Source organism: Haliotis cracherodii, unplaced genomic scaffold (genome assembly GCF_022045235.1).
Source record: "Haliotis cracherodii isolate W230 unplaced genomic scaffold, xgHalCrac1.p SCAF_9, whole genome shotgun sequence".
Lineage (NCBI taxonomy): Eukaryota > Metazoa > Mollusca > Gastropoda > Lepetellida > Haliotidae > Haliotis > Haliotis cracherodii.
The window spans coordinates 48,670,289-48,685,658 of record NW_027266343.1 but is presented as its reverse complement, the minus strand read 5'-3'; the positions used below and the strand labels follow the sequence as shown (position 1 = coordinate 48,685,658).

Genomic DNA, 15,370 nt, shown 5'->3' with positions numbered 1-15,370 from the left:
TAATCACGTTATTGTTGATGATGATGTTGGAGATTTAAGGAGCGCTTCCGGAGGAGCCGATTTCACACTCTATTGAAAGCTATTGAAGCACAACCACGTACATACGACGATAACAGGTGATATTTTTGGATAGAAATGTCACTTTGAGTCCCTAGATGACACCCGAAGTTCAAAGGTTCCGTAGCCAGTAAAAACTCCACGTGCCAGGATGAAGGCCCCACCCTGCATCTCATCCCTCCAGTCAGACGTCGGACCTGCTGAAGGAGCAACTGCAGCCACTCCCGAGGAGTACAAGAGTACAAGAGGCTCCAGTGCATGTCCTGATGTTCCTGGCTGTCCTAAATGTGCTCCATCGGATTCAGGTGTGGACTCTTGGCGAGGCCCTGCCCTTGAAGATGGTGCCAGGCGGTATCATCCATGAACTGAGGTCTTGTGGCGATTGTGTGGTTGTCGAAATTGGTTGCCTTGACCAGGCGATCATAATCTATCTACATGCATATAATAAGACAAATGTAATGTGAAGAAGAGCACCATCTGTGTATATAGTAAGCGAGGGAGTGACTTGAACTGTGTTACAATATTCCAGTTGTATCACGGCGTGTCAGATGTAGGAAGAAAGGCCGAAGTGGCGGAGATCTAAGACGGTTACCGCTTTTGTGAAACCACGAGCACGGGTATGGTGCTGACAAACCTAGAAACATGATTTTGACGATCCCACATTCGAACCCACAATCATAAGTTTCTGGCGTTGCCAAGGGCTGCACAGCGATTCGTGGCGCCTTAGACCACTGGGCCACCTGTGTTCCCGTGTATACATTAAGACAAATGGCATGTGAAGGAGGGCAATATGACTTCCATCTCATACATGGACACACATGTATAAAGGAAAATGTCGTAAAGATGGGCGATATACCTTCATTATCATATGTATATGTGAGTATTAGAAACAATAATGCTTGGCAATGTAGATGGATGGATCACAGATCAACACAGTCACCTAACTGATAATGATCCACACACATCAAAAGTCACCTAACTGATAATGATTCACTCACAGATCAGCAGTCACCAAACTTTTGTTTGTTTGATTTGTTTGTTGATAAACTCCGCACTTTAACGCCGCAGCAATATTCCAGCTACATGACGGCGGTCTGTAAATAATCGAGTCTGGACCAGACAATCCAGTGATGAATATCATGAGCATCGATCCATACAATTGGAATAGATGACATGCATCAACCAAGTCCGCGAGCCTGACCACCCGATCCTGTTAGTCGCCTTTTACGACAAGCATAGCCGCCTTTTACGGCAAGCATGGGATACTGAAGACCTATTCTACCCCGGATATTCACGGGTCGTCTAACTGATAAATGATCATTTGTATATGTGAGTATTAGAAACAATAATGTTTAGCAATGTAGATGGGTGGATCACAGATTAACACAGTCACCTAACTGATAATGATCCATACAGATCAACAGTCACCTAATTGATAATGATTCACTCACAGACCAACATAGTCACCTAACTGATAAAGATCCATGGAGATAACAAGTCACATAACTGATAATAATTGACTCACAGATCAACAGTCACCTAATTGATAACGATCACCACACATCAAAAGTCACCTTATTGATAATGATTCACTCCCAGACCAACACGGTCACCTAACTGATAAAGATCCATAGAGATAAAAAGTCACATAACTGATAAATGATGAATAGACACTATGAAAGAACGTACTGCATTGACCGCTCGTTGTTTTATGTTGACTGCCCTCATAGGCGGCTATTTACATTTTAATGACGGCCAGCTACATTAACTGCGATCCAGCACATCCACGTAGACTGACATTTTAAAACTTATAAATTATGTATAATTATGAATTATATGTATTATTGTATGATTTGTTAAATAATTACAGTCGACGTGGGCAGGCAAATGTTAAGGTCAACAAAATATGTTTACTCAGGCCTTTTTGTCAAACTTTTGTTATTTTTAGTTTGATAATTACAGGCACTTCAATCTGGTGCAAAGTTTCTTTTGCAGTTCAGTTTTTGGGGATAGCAGTTGGTACCAGGTTATAAGTTTCAAGGCCTTAATAAAGCTTTCAAACAGTTTTGTGGCGGACATGTGGAAGACATTTCCAAATTTGACGCATCAGTCTCACAAGTGTTGTCCGATCCAATACCCTATGTTGACTCGGACCACCTGTTCCTGTGTTTCTTAAGGTGAACAATTGACATGCTTTTGGATGTGTTCGGAGGCGCAAGTTACGCTCACCCTGTCTCGAAACCTGGTATCACCACTATTTCATAGGGATTCATAAACATGATACAGTCGGAATCGTTCAATCGACTCTGCATTTAGCAGAGATTTCATGTGGCTATTGACAGGGTATTGTCGCTTTAAATTATAAATCTTGAATCATGAATGAGTGAGTGAGTATGGTTTACGCCGCTTTTAGCAATATTCCAGCAATATTACGGAGGGGGACACCAGAAATGGGCTTCACACATTGTTCCCATGTTGGGAATCGAACCCGGGTCTTCGGCGTGTCGAGCGAACGCTTTAACCACAAGGCTACCCGACCGCCCCTTGAATCATGAATACTAACAAAGTCACACTTCATTATTGTTTTTAATATATTTACATATGGCTTGTACTTTGCTTACACAATATGTATTTTTTCTTTATCCAAATTAAACGTTAATATGAAACGCCTTTAATGATTAGTTCTATTTCTGTAAAATAAATGAAATGCCTGCTACCTACAATTATGAGAAATGAGAAATATTTTAAAATGGTTTTGTCCATTCTTTTGGAAATATTAATACTGATTTCACATTACAGGGCATCATCATCACAACGCATTAGAGTTAGTGGTTGAATGATGTTTAATACTACATCTATATCCCGCCTTTTTCGCACAGACTAGTGGTTGATAACGTGAACAACGATGCACGCCATCGGTTTACAGTGACACAACGACCGTCCAAGACAGTCGAACGAGTCCCAATCGTATATGTATATGGAGGTATAATTGATAACCAATGACACAAAGTAGATGATAAACAATGCCAAATTAGGATATCTAACCAATACACATAATTCAGATATATATCACTTATGGAGGGTAACGTTCCTGAAGTGAGGAAACAGGCTATTGTGAGACTCTTATCAAGACACCAAATCCTCACAAAGAACTCCTCAAGAATTATACACTGGAACCTAAGATCAGTATTCACCTGAAGAACCAGCCCTGGTACGTCATTATTAAGAATAAAGAAGTTATTATCTTTTGTGTCATTTCCTCTGAATCTACGAGGGGGCACGGGTGGCCCAGTCGTCTAAGGCGCCGCAATTCGCTGTGCAGAGTTGCGTCCCTTGGGCACGCCAGAAACCTATGATTGTGGGTTCGAATCCCGCTTCGCCCCGATTATGTTTCTAGGTTTGTCAGCACCATAACCGTGCTCGTGGGTTTCACCGAAGTGGTAAACGTCTTAGACCTCCATCACTTCGGGCTTTCCTCCCACATTAAGCTGACACGCCGCGATATAACTGGAATACTGTTAAAAGCGGCGTTAAACCCAACACACTCACTCACTCACTCTGAATCTAAGTCAACGCGTTGGTTCCCACTGAGTGAAAGAACGTTTAGATTCCTGTCAGTACAGTGATGTACTGCATCTGTGTACAGAGAGTCATACCACAGACACATCACTTCAGACGTCATTTAAAATTAACATACCGTTTTTATTAGTTACAACAAAATCAGTAATGGTGCTCTTGTGTCACTGGATTTTCTGGTTCATAGAGCACTGCTGTGCCGCATCAGGCGATAAATGCTTATTTTTTATGTAAATTGTATGAATGGCGGGTACTACCGGTGGGAAAGGACACGCTTACCCTTTCCGCGAACACCTGGTGTCTCTACTGATTTTTAGTGGTCCATTCATATAATTCACGGGGGCACGGGTGGCCCAGTCGTCTTAGCGATTCGCACTGCAGAGTTGCGTCCATTGGACACGCCAGAAACCTATCATTGTGTGTTCGAATCCCGGTTAGCACGATTATGTTTCTAGATTAGTCAGCACCATACTCGTGCTCGTGGGTTTCACCGAAGTGATAAACGTCTGAAACCTGCATCACTTCGGGATTTCCTCCCACATTAAGCTGACACGTCGCGATATAACTGGAATACTGTTAAAAGCGGCGTTAAACACAACTCACTCACTCATATAATTCACAGCTATTTGCCCTTTACGCCAAGTGGAATCTGTTTTGGCAGTAAATCTAGGATGGTTATTCTCTTGTATTGACAATATATATTTCTACATGTGCATGATGACCAGCTAGAAGCCATCGGTACCGATAGAATTGGCATCCCTGTGTTATTGGTTCCGTTGGATGCCTTCGACATATAGACCATGGCGTTTTTCTAAACATATTACAAACGAGATTTGGAATCTCTATCGACCAAAGACTGGTTTATGTCGTACCTGTCAGGACGATGCCAGTGCCATAGACGCAGAGAATATAATGCTACCATTTGGCTTTCCAGAAGTATCTGTACATGTGAGTGAGTGAGTGAGTTGGGTTTAACGCCGCTTTTAACAGTATTCCAGTTATATCACGGCGTGTCAGCTTAATGTGGGAGGAAATCCCGAAGTGATGCAGGTCTCAGACGTTTACCACTTCGGTGAAACCCACGAGCACGGGTATGGTGCTGACAAACCTAGAAACATAATCGGGGCGAACCGGGATTCGAACCCACAATCATAGGTTTCTGGCGAGCCCAAGGGACGCGACTCTGCACAGCGAATCGCGGCGCCTTAGACGACTGGGCCACCCGTGCCCCCCTATCTGTACATGTGCTGGATCCAATATCATTCACACTATATACACCTCATGGAAATATTGCTAGCAATCTTGGTCTCGGTATCTTGGTCTTGATACCCAGCTGTATTGCTTTCAAACTAAATAGCAGTTACTCTGTTTATGCATCATGTTCTGTTATGTCCACATGAACATACAATTTTAACATAAATTGTGAAATGCTGGACTTCCTCATTGATAACATGTCTGTGATATAGGGGATAAGACCTTTAAGCAAGAAGTAGGCATGCACATGGGCACCAACTGTGCCCGCCTCTTTGCTGAATTATCTACTGATGCATAAGAATAAGAATTTCGGCTTGGTATTTGGCCAAGAAGTTTCGGGTACATTAATGATCTGATATCGTTCAATGATGGTCAAATAGCAAATGTCCTTCTACTGATATACAAACCTGAACTGGAAATAATAGAGATCAAAGGAACCATATCACCTGGCGTCGTCCCTGATTTTGAATATTCTCGTGTCATACAGACTTCAGGAAATAGATGTTCGGTAAAAGGGTAAGCATGTCCTGCGCTACCTGTAGCATCAGACACTCACACAATTTTCATTGAAAACAAACATTTGTTGACTTGACGCCCCACAGCAGTTACCTCAAACGGGAAAACCATTATCATTTGAAGAGAATGTTTCAAGTGAAACCAATGAACATTAATTTGATATCATAGCTTCTCTGACCACTACCTATAGGACATTAGTAGCACAGCACTCCGCATGTCCTGCATGTCCTTGACTTCAGGCCGGGCGTTGTCGTGCACATTCCGACAGTTCTCACAATCGTTTGTTCATAATAATATGATGATGCGTATAACCTTAAACTTTAACCTTCAATCTGCAATCAATTATGTCCACCTGGACTGACATTAAACTTTTAACTTACACATTAGCTATAATTATTACAAATTGATATATTATTATGACAGGCGACGTAAGAATGCAAGTGTTAAGGGCAACAAGCTTGTTCCATTACTGACGCCTAACCTCTGTAAAGCTCACTTAAAGAGGTTTATAAGGGATACGTTGATGTGAACTGGTTACTCTTTTTGTGTACCAGTGGTCGTTATTCTGCACGGAATTGAGAGAAGGCTTGACAGACATGATGGAAATTTGGAACTTTGTTCTCATTGGCTGCCTTGTGTCATGTAAGTACCTAGTGAGTGGCAAGTGAATACATAGTGAATGGATACATAAAAATAACTTCAGGGTAAGTATTGAATGAGTGAGTGCTATATTTGAGGAAGAATATGCTTCAGAGTACGTACTAAGTGAGTGAGTGAGTGTGTGAGATTGTATATTTCAACAGAAAGGACTGATAACATAATATCATATATATCAAAAACGTCTTTTGGTGATGAATTGTAGTCATGAATCTTGAATACGTACGTAAACACCGACGTACCCACGTTTGATCAATGTTCTTAACATATGCATATGACATAGGTTTCTGTTACACATTATTACTTTTCGAAAAACAAATTACCCTAACGATAATTTATGACATATTATTCTTGATCATTATTCCTGTTTTGCCTCATTGATATTATGCCCTTGGATAAGTAGATGTGAAACTCTCAAGGAACGTATGTTTTACCTAAAGTCATAGATACATCGTGAAAATGTGCTTTTTCTGCAGAAATCTACAACGATTCTTATATTCAAAGATTGACGGAAACATCTAACCATACTTTTGCATCATAAATGATAGTCGGACAGGCATTTCTACCTACCCGGGGGCACGGGTGGTCCAGTCGTCTTAGGCGCAGCGATTCGCACTGCAGAGTTGCGTCCCATAGGCACGCCAGAAATCTATCATTGTGGGTTCGAATCCCGGTTCGCCCCGATTATTTTTCTAGGTTTGTCAGCACCATACCCGTGCTCGTGGGTTTCACCGAAGTGGTAAACGTCTTAGACCTCCATCACTTCGGGCTTTCCTCCCATATTAAGCTGACACGCCGCGATATAACTGGAATATTGTTAAAAGCGGCGTTAAACCCAACTCACTCACTCACTCACTCTGAATCTAAGTCAACGCGTTGGTTCCCACTGGCTGTCTCTATAGAAGGGAAGAGGACTTACAAACACTTAGTACCTACACTCTCTGCACCATAAACTACCCGCAAAAGAAACTAATTTCCTTCTTGATGCAAGGACATGGGTGGCCCTGTCGTCTAAGGCACCGCAATTCGCTGTGCAGAGTTGCGTCCCTTGGGCTCACCAGAACGCTATGATAGTGAGTTCGATTCCCGGTTCGCCCCGATTATGTTTCTAGGTTTGTCAGCACCGTACCCGTGCTCGTGGGTTTCACCGAACCGGTAAACGTCTGAGACCTGCATCACTCCGGGCTTTCCTCCCACATTAAGTTGACACTCCGAGGTATAACTGGAAAACTGTTAAAAGCGGCGTTAAAGCAAACTCACTCACTCACTCCTATGAAATAGGCAAGATCAACAATTTGTTTGGAAAGTCAACAACCCCATTTCAGTTTCCACTGCTGAGTTCCAGCTACCGAATGAATGCAACTCCTGGCTCCAACAGTGCTACCAGGTTTCGTACCAGGAGGCTCTGATGACTATCATGTTTTCGCCGTCGAGTCTTACAACACAGGGCTCGCTCGTTGTCGACTGCTCGTAAGTACCTTAAACGTATTCCATATAAATCAGCTGGCGTATTCATTGGGCTTAAATGTATGCATGCAATAGATACTCGCTTGTATCCACCACTCTACAAACGCCATCGGTGTAGTGTTTGCCGGACTAAATATTCCCTTGGTCGCGTGTATCCTATATACTTTCTTGTTCGTGTGTGTACAGCACTAAAATTCCACTTGGCGTATGTGTAAAGCACTAATCGTTACCCTGGGCATGTGTATCCAGCACTAAATAATTCCTTGAATGTGGGTATATCACACTGAATACTCACTTGAATGTGGGTATATCACACTAAATACTCACTTGAATGTGGGTATATCACACTAAATACTCACTTGAATGTGGGTATATCACACTAAATACTCACTTGAATGTGGGTATATCACACTAAATACTCACTTGAATGTGGGTATATCACACTAAATACTCACTTGAATGTGGGTATATCACACTAAATACTCACTTGAATGTGGGTATATCACACTAAATACTCACTTGAATGTGGGTATATCACACTAAATACTCACTTGAATGTGGGTATATCACACTAAATACTCACTTGAATGTGGGTATATCACACTAAATACTCACTTGAATGTGGGTATATCACATTGAATTCTTCACTGAATGTGGGTATAAAACACTAAATACTTACTTGAATGTGGGTATATCACACTGAATTCGTCATTGAATGTGGGTATAAAACACTAAATACTTTCTTGAATGTGGGTATATCACACTGAATTCGTCATTGAATGTGGGTATAAAACACTAAATACTTTCTTGAATGTGGGTATATCACACTGAATTCTTCACTGAATGTGGGTATAAAACACTAAATACTTACTTGAATGTGGGTATATCACACTGAATTCGTCATTGAATGTGGGTATAAAACACTAAATACTTTCTTGAATGTGGGTATATCACACTGAATTCTTCACTGAAGGTGGGTATAATTATTATAAAACACTTAATACTTACTTGAATGTGGGTATATCACACTGAATTCGTCATTGAATGTGGGTATAAAACACTAGATACTCACTTGAATGTGGGTATATCACACTGAATTCTTCACTGAATGTGGGCATAAAACACTAAATACTCACTTGAATGTGGGTAAATCACACTGAATTCGTCACTGAATGTGGGTATAAAACACTAAATACTTTCTTGAATGTGGGTATATCACACTGAATTCGTCATTGAATGTGGGTATAAAACACTAAATACTTTCTTGAATGTGGGTATATCACACTGAATTCTTCACTGAATGTGGGTATAAAACACTAAATACTTACTTGAATGTGGGTATATCACACTGAATTCGTCATTGAATGTGGGTATAAAACACTAAATACTTTCTTGAATGTGGGTATATCACACTGAATTCTTCACTGAATGTGGGTATAATTATTATAAAACACTTAATACTTACTTGAATGTGGGTATATCACACTGAATTCGTCATTGAATGTGGGTATAAAACACTAGATACTCACTTGAATGTGGGTATATCACACTGAATTCTTCACTGAATGTGGGCATAAAACACTAAATACTCACTTGAATGTGGGTAAATCACACTGAATTCGTCACTGAATGTGGGTATAAAACACTAAATAATTCCTTGGATGAGGGTATATCTCACTGAATTCTTCACTGAAGGTAGGTAAAAAACACTAAATACTTTCTTGAATGTGGGTATATCACACTGAATTCGTCATTGAATGTGGGTATAAAACACTAAATACTCACTTGAATGTGGGTATATCACACTGAATTCTTCACTGAATGTGGGTATAATTATCATAAAACACTAAATACTTACTTGAATGTGGGTATATCACACTGAATTCGTCATTGAATGTGGGTATAAAACACTAAATACTTACTTGAATGTGGGTAAATCACACTGAATTCTTCACTGAAGGTGGGTATATTACACTAAATACTTACTTGAATGTGGGTATATCACACTGAATTCTTCACTGAAGGTAGGTATAAAACACAAAATAATTCCTTGGATGTGGATATATTACACTAAATTCTTCATTTAATGTAAGATTAGTATATCACACTAAATTCTTCATTGAATGTGGGTATATAAAACTAAATGTGTGTTTATCATATTTTATACTCTCTTTGTAGAGTATATAAATATAACTGCAGAAATACATGTTTGGGTCGATCTTACAAAGATAAAATATATTGTTGTTATGATGAACCAATAAACAATTGATGACGTCATTTCGTAGTGTCCTGTCATGTGTCTGTTGTTTCCCTCAGAGCGGAGACGACCGCCGCTCGACAGCGATGTAAAGAAACAATGCCGATGCCCTTCTGTTCATTTCCTCTGTCGTTCGAAACCACCAGTCGGTTTCGGTCCTTCCTGTGTGCAAATTCCGACGGTAAGCTGGACATAGTTTTTATAAGCATCTTATTCTAATTGGACGCCCTGGCGTATGCGTTATTAGCCAACCATATTTCATTACATGCATACTGACATACGTTACTTCTACCAGGGTATTTCGTTTAGGGTATACACGATGAGGACATATGCATTGTATATTGTTGTTTTTATGTGCTTCATAAACACGTGCTCATTAAATAGTCGGAATCGTACAGTCTGTTTTCTTTTGAAAATATGGAAAGAGTTTTGTCGCTTTGTTGTTGTTGTTCTTCTTCTTCTTCTTCTTGTTCTTCTTCTTGTTCTTCTTCTTCTTATTATTATTATTATTATTAATATTATATCGGAGAATGTGGAGACTCCACAACACTGCAGCCTTCTGCATTACCCAGGTTGTCAGAAGGGCTGTATTCCTGGTAGCAAACCCGGGTACTCTCCCAATGTGAGTCAACAGATTGGGAGGTACCAAACCTAAGGCACCGATAACAATGGGGAATCGGACAACTTGGTACTCGGGATGCAAGCGTGACATTTCGAAAGCGAGGTCCGCATATTTGCCATGTTTTTCCTCAATCTTGTGAATCACATTAGTGTCAAAGGGGACAGAAAATTCAATGATATAAATGATTTATCAAAAAGGACAAGATCAGGTTTGTTGGCCTGGATACGTCTAGGGCTGTAAATAGCCCTGAAGAATTTTGTATTGATCATTTTCCATGACGCCCTCTACATATTCCGGGTCGTACCATCGGTGGACCTCTGTGTCAAAACCAAAAGCATGGCGAAGACGGTAATAAAATGATCGAGCTACACCATCATGTCGTTTAAGATACTTAGTTTGGGTAGCTGGGTATCCACTGTCAATGTGTTGGACAATGTGTTGAACAGTCTCATTAAATTCATTACATGTGCTACATTTCATATTTACATTTTGATGCAAAATCACACACTGACGGATACAAGTGGGAAGTGATTGGTCCTGAGCAGCAAACAGAAAGCCTTCAGCTTCACTTTTCAGGCCAGACGACTTCATCCAAGCGAAGGACTCTGCAGGATTACTGATCTTCTCAACACACTGCACATAAACTCGATGCAGTGGTCGTGCAGAATGCCTCTTCTTGAAAAACTCTGGGACGACTTGATATGGCACTTCGCTTGGTTGACACTCATTTCTGTACCGTCTAGCAGTACAGAACCATCAACAAAATCATCACCGACATGGAGATTATGTACGACGTCCTTGGCTCGTTTTAGAAAACTGTGGAATGCCTTGTTTTCATCATGAGTCTTGACATGCTTCACAAGAGGATCATCAGACAAATAAATGAATGCAAAAGTGCACAAAACATTTCTATCATGAAGAGCCCCACGGTTAATCAAACCACGTCCTCCCATAGTGATTGGTAAATACAAGCGATTTAGGGAAGAGCTAGGGTGGTGGGATCTATTGTCTGACATGATTCTTCGTCAATACCCTGACTTTCTTGTTTCGTCCAATCAACAACATCAAAAGAATACGAAAGCACGAGCACAGCATACTTATTTGTGGCTTTGACTTTATTGCGAGCTTTCAGCTCTGAACTCCAGATTTTCTTAAGTCTACATTTTCTCTGCCCGAAGTTTCTCCTTGATATGGGCATTCTGGAGTTTGTCCCTATTATTATTATTATTATTATTATTATTATTATTATTATTATTATTTAGGAAATGCCAATGGAATGATATACCACGCATCAATGATTTTATGAGAGCTTTCTTCTTGACATCTGATTCTTGGTACTGTGCCATGACTGTGGAATATCTGCATTCAAATGTATTTGGTAATAAAAGAGTGAGTGAGTGAGTGAAGATTTATAGTCACATCGGCAATATCTCAGCCATATCGTGACTAATTGTAATAAAAGATGTCATGGACCATATGTTGGTCTGGCTGGTACTGAGTAAATAGAAGCATCAAAACACCTTCCGTATTCTGAGAAATATATGAGTCGATTGTACGATTCCGACTATTTCATGGGCACGTGTTTATGGATCACTATCAAAGAAATATTTGTGATTTATTGCCTTCAAGCCCATGCACATACCTCATACTTGAAGGAGGGGGAAGCTTTTAAGCCAAGGGCTGAAGCTTTCGATCCTCATGCTGAAGTTCCCCCACACTGGTGTGATGGGTACCACTCATTGGCGTCCACAAGTCATGTAGCTACCGTCTTACTAACAACGGCGTAATACATTTTGCAAATGTTGTCTTTGTAACTCCTTGACATTTATTTTTATAAATACTTACTTTTTTTGTATGAATGACAGGTGCTACCGGTAGCGCAGGACATGCTTACCCTTAAGTGGTATCTGTTAAGGCAGAAAATCTAGGCTTTTTTTTTTCATTGACAATTTATATTTACTTACATTTCTACTCTTTCCTTTTTTATCAAAATAGCATGAGTGATGTGTTCTACCGGTAGAGTAGGACATGCTTACCCATTTCGCGAACACCCGATGCCGTCACTGATTTTCAGTGTTCTAGTTATATCATTTTCATCACTGTTTCACCTTTTACGTCCTATGGAATCAGTTTGGGCAGGTAATCGAGACTGGTTGTTCTTTGTCGTTGACATTTTATATTTACAGTAATCACACGTAATGCTGAATGCTGGAGTGACCCTCGATTTCTTCAAACGTGGACTGAGTGTACTGACAGGCCCCATGGATTCCAGTAAGTATATGAAGTCAAAGTGTAGGTAGCACGGGGATTAGATATATGTTTGAGGGCACGAAGGAGAATAGAACATTGTGTTAATATTAAGGATACGGGTTAAGGAATATTGTTCGGAGTATAGAAGTGTGAGGGTGGGTGGTGAAATGCTGAAGAAATTTGGAGGTACTGTGGTTAATAGTAGAGATATGTTGTCGATGAGTGGATTAAAAGTATAGAACATTTGAGATGTAAGCGCAAAAGTATAGAACTTTTGGGATGAGGAGTTTATGGTTTTTTAATGATAGCTTGTAGACACCTTCCAAGTGTATCCTTCACACATTCCACCCAAAAGGTATGTTTACATGTCACACTTCTTTCAGCATAAACAAGGATGAAAATTAGTGTTAGGCTCAGTAGTTATGTGGAGCATTAATCATATATTAGTGTAAGACTTCAGGGGTTAATAATATAGTAGTATCCGGCTATGGGCCGGGGTTAATAATATATTAGTGTAAGACTAGACGGGTTAATAGTATAGTAGTGTTTAGCAATGGAGATTAATCATATATTAATGTGAGAATCCAGGGGTTAATAATATCGTAGTGTTTAGCAATGGGTGTTAGTAATATATTCATGTGGGACTTAAAGAGTTAATTATATAGCAGTGTAAGACTACATGGGCTAATAATATAGTAGTGTGCGGTTATGGGGTTTAATAATATATTAGTGTTAGACTACAGGGGTTAACAATATAGTAGTGTGCGGTTATGGGGTTTAATGATATATTAGTGTTAGACTACACGGGTTAAAAATATAGTAGTGTGCGGTTATGGGGTTTAATAATATATTAGTGTTAGACTACAGGGGTTAATAATATAGTAGTGTGCGGTTATGGGGTTTAATAATATATTAGTGTTAGACTACACGGGTTAAAAATATAGTAGTGTGCGGCTATGGGGTTTAATAATATATTAGTGTTAGACTACACGGGTTAAAAATATAGTAATGTGCGGCTATGGCGTTTAATAATATATTACTGTGAGACAACAGGGGTTAATAATATAGTAATGTGCGGCTATGGGGTTTAATAATATATTAGTGTAAGACTACAGGGGTTAATGATATAGTAGTGTGCGGCTATGGTGTTGAATAATATATTAGTGTAAGACAACAGGGGTTAATAATATAGTAGTGTGCGGCTATGGGGTTTAATAATGTATTAGTGTAAGACTACAGGGGTTAATAATATAATAGTGTGCGGCTATGGAGATTAATATTATATTAGTGTAAGACTACAGGGGTTAATAATATAATAGTGTGCGGCTATGGGTTTTAATAATGTATTAGTGTAAGACTACAGGGGTTAATGATATAGTAGTGTGCGGCTATGGGGTTTAATAATATATTCGTGTGAGACTACAGAGGCTAATAGTAAAGTTGTGTTTGGTCGTGGGGTTTAATGATATTTTAGTGTGAGTGTAGAGGGGTTTATAGTATAAAAGTGTGTAAGACTGGGGGTTTATAATATATTCATGTGAAACTATGGAGGTTAATAATGAGGTTGTGTGGCGACGAGGGTTAATAATATATTAGCGTGATACTGTAGGGGATAATTGTATTTTAGATAGTAGTGTGAGGTTGTGGGGTTGATTGTTATAATTGTGTTTGGCTATGAGTTTTGATATTTTAGTAGTGCGTGGCTATGTGATGATATATTAGTGTGAGGCAGGGGAGGGGCTTGCGGGGTTTTGGGGCGGGGGTAGTTTAGTAGTTTGGGGGGTAATAGTATTTTAGGTACCCGGGATTTATAATGTATTTATGTGACTTCCTGTGGATTAATACTATCGTCGTGATTGAGGGTAAGATAAGGTTTGAGAATAAGGGTATAAAAAGCTTTGGATTTATGAATATAGCTGTTTGGGTTCAAATCACAGAATTTCCCATGATTATGACCAATGGTTTGTCTTTGGATTTCGCCAAAACTGCAAAACGTCTTGGACTTGAATCCCTTTGGTCTCGAGGCGTTAATGAAACGCCTTGTTCTTGAAGCTTTTGTATGGGATATAGGCTGTCATGTCTTTGTTCATGCATCGGACATATGCTATCTTTTGTTTTAGGACCCCAGGAGACTGTCTAGAGGAGAGACTGAGCACTATTCCAGCTAGAGTGTGTTCACCTTCAGCCGTGTCAGTGGTCAGTGAACTGCCAGGAATATACATATCGGCTTTCGAGGACATGTGAAAAACAGCACCATGCATTACCTAGTACAACCAAAACTAAAGCACTAGATAGTTACCTCCATAATGATTATAAAGGTCATTGAGTTTTCTTACGGATCATCTTTGACCTGACCTGAAAACAGAAATAAATGGCATATGATTAACATTTTTTCATGTAAATGTTTTGTTCGTCGTTTGTGTTCGTCGTTTGAGATTGATGCACATTTCATAGCACCAGCACGTAATCTTTTTGTTATCAGTGGTACTGATAGAATGGTGTCCAGCGCCGTAGAATTAGAGTGTAACGTTCTCTCTAATACTGCACTTTTGAGTTCAAGTCCGAAGTTAAAGAAACCAGATTAATCGATAATAATTCCGGAATATACTCAACAACAAAAGTTCCTGTGACACCAATATTTTGGTGTATTTTTCAAACAAGTAAAATTTGGTTTTCAATATTGTAGTACATGTATGGAATCAAGTCAGAAAAAC

General features: G+C 39.6%; 1 protein-coding gene across 1 annotated transcript; it reads left to right on the top strand.

Moving 5' to 3' along the window:
* The first annotated feature begins 5,942 nt into the window (after nucleotides 1–5,942).
* On the top strand, nucleotides 5,943–15,027 carry LOC139453152 (uncharacterized). Its single transcript, XM_071234781.1, has 5 exons — nucleotides 5,943–6,045; nucleotides 7,386–7,530; nucleotides 9,844–9,965; nucleotides 12,593–12,677; nucleotides 14,777–15,027. The coding sequence occupies exons 1-5, from the start codon at nucleotides 6,000–6,002 to the stop codon at nucleotides 14,898–14,900; spliced, it is 522 nt and encodes a 173-aa protein (XP_071090882.1). The 5' UTR covers nucleotides 5,943–5,999; the 3' UTR covers nucleotides 14,901–15,027.
* The last annotated feature ends 343 nt before the right edge of the window (nucleotides 15,028–15,370 follow it).

What these genes read in the sequence shown, in the direction of transcription:
- LOC139453152 (XM_071234781.1), top strand. Translation starts at nt 6,000, where the DNA reads ATGATGGAAATTTGGAACTTTGTTCTCATTGGCTGCCTTGTGTCAT. An exon ending in TCGCTCGTTGTCGACTGCTC is followed by an intron (nt 7,531 to 9,843) that starts GTAAGTACCTTA and finishes TGTTTCCCTCAG; the next exon opens with AGCGGAGACGACCGCCGCTC. An exon ending in GACAGGCCCCATGGATTCCA is followed by an intron (nt 12,678 to 14,776) that starts GTAAGTATATGA and finishes CTTTTGTTTTAG; the next exon opens with GACCCCAGGAGACTGTCTAG.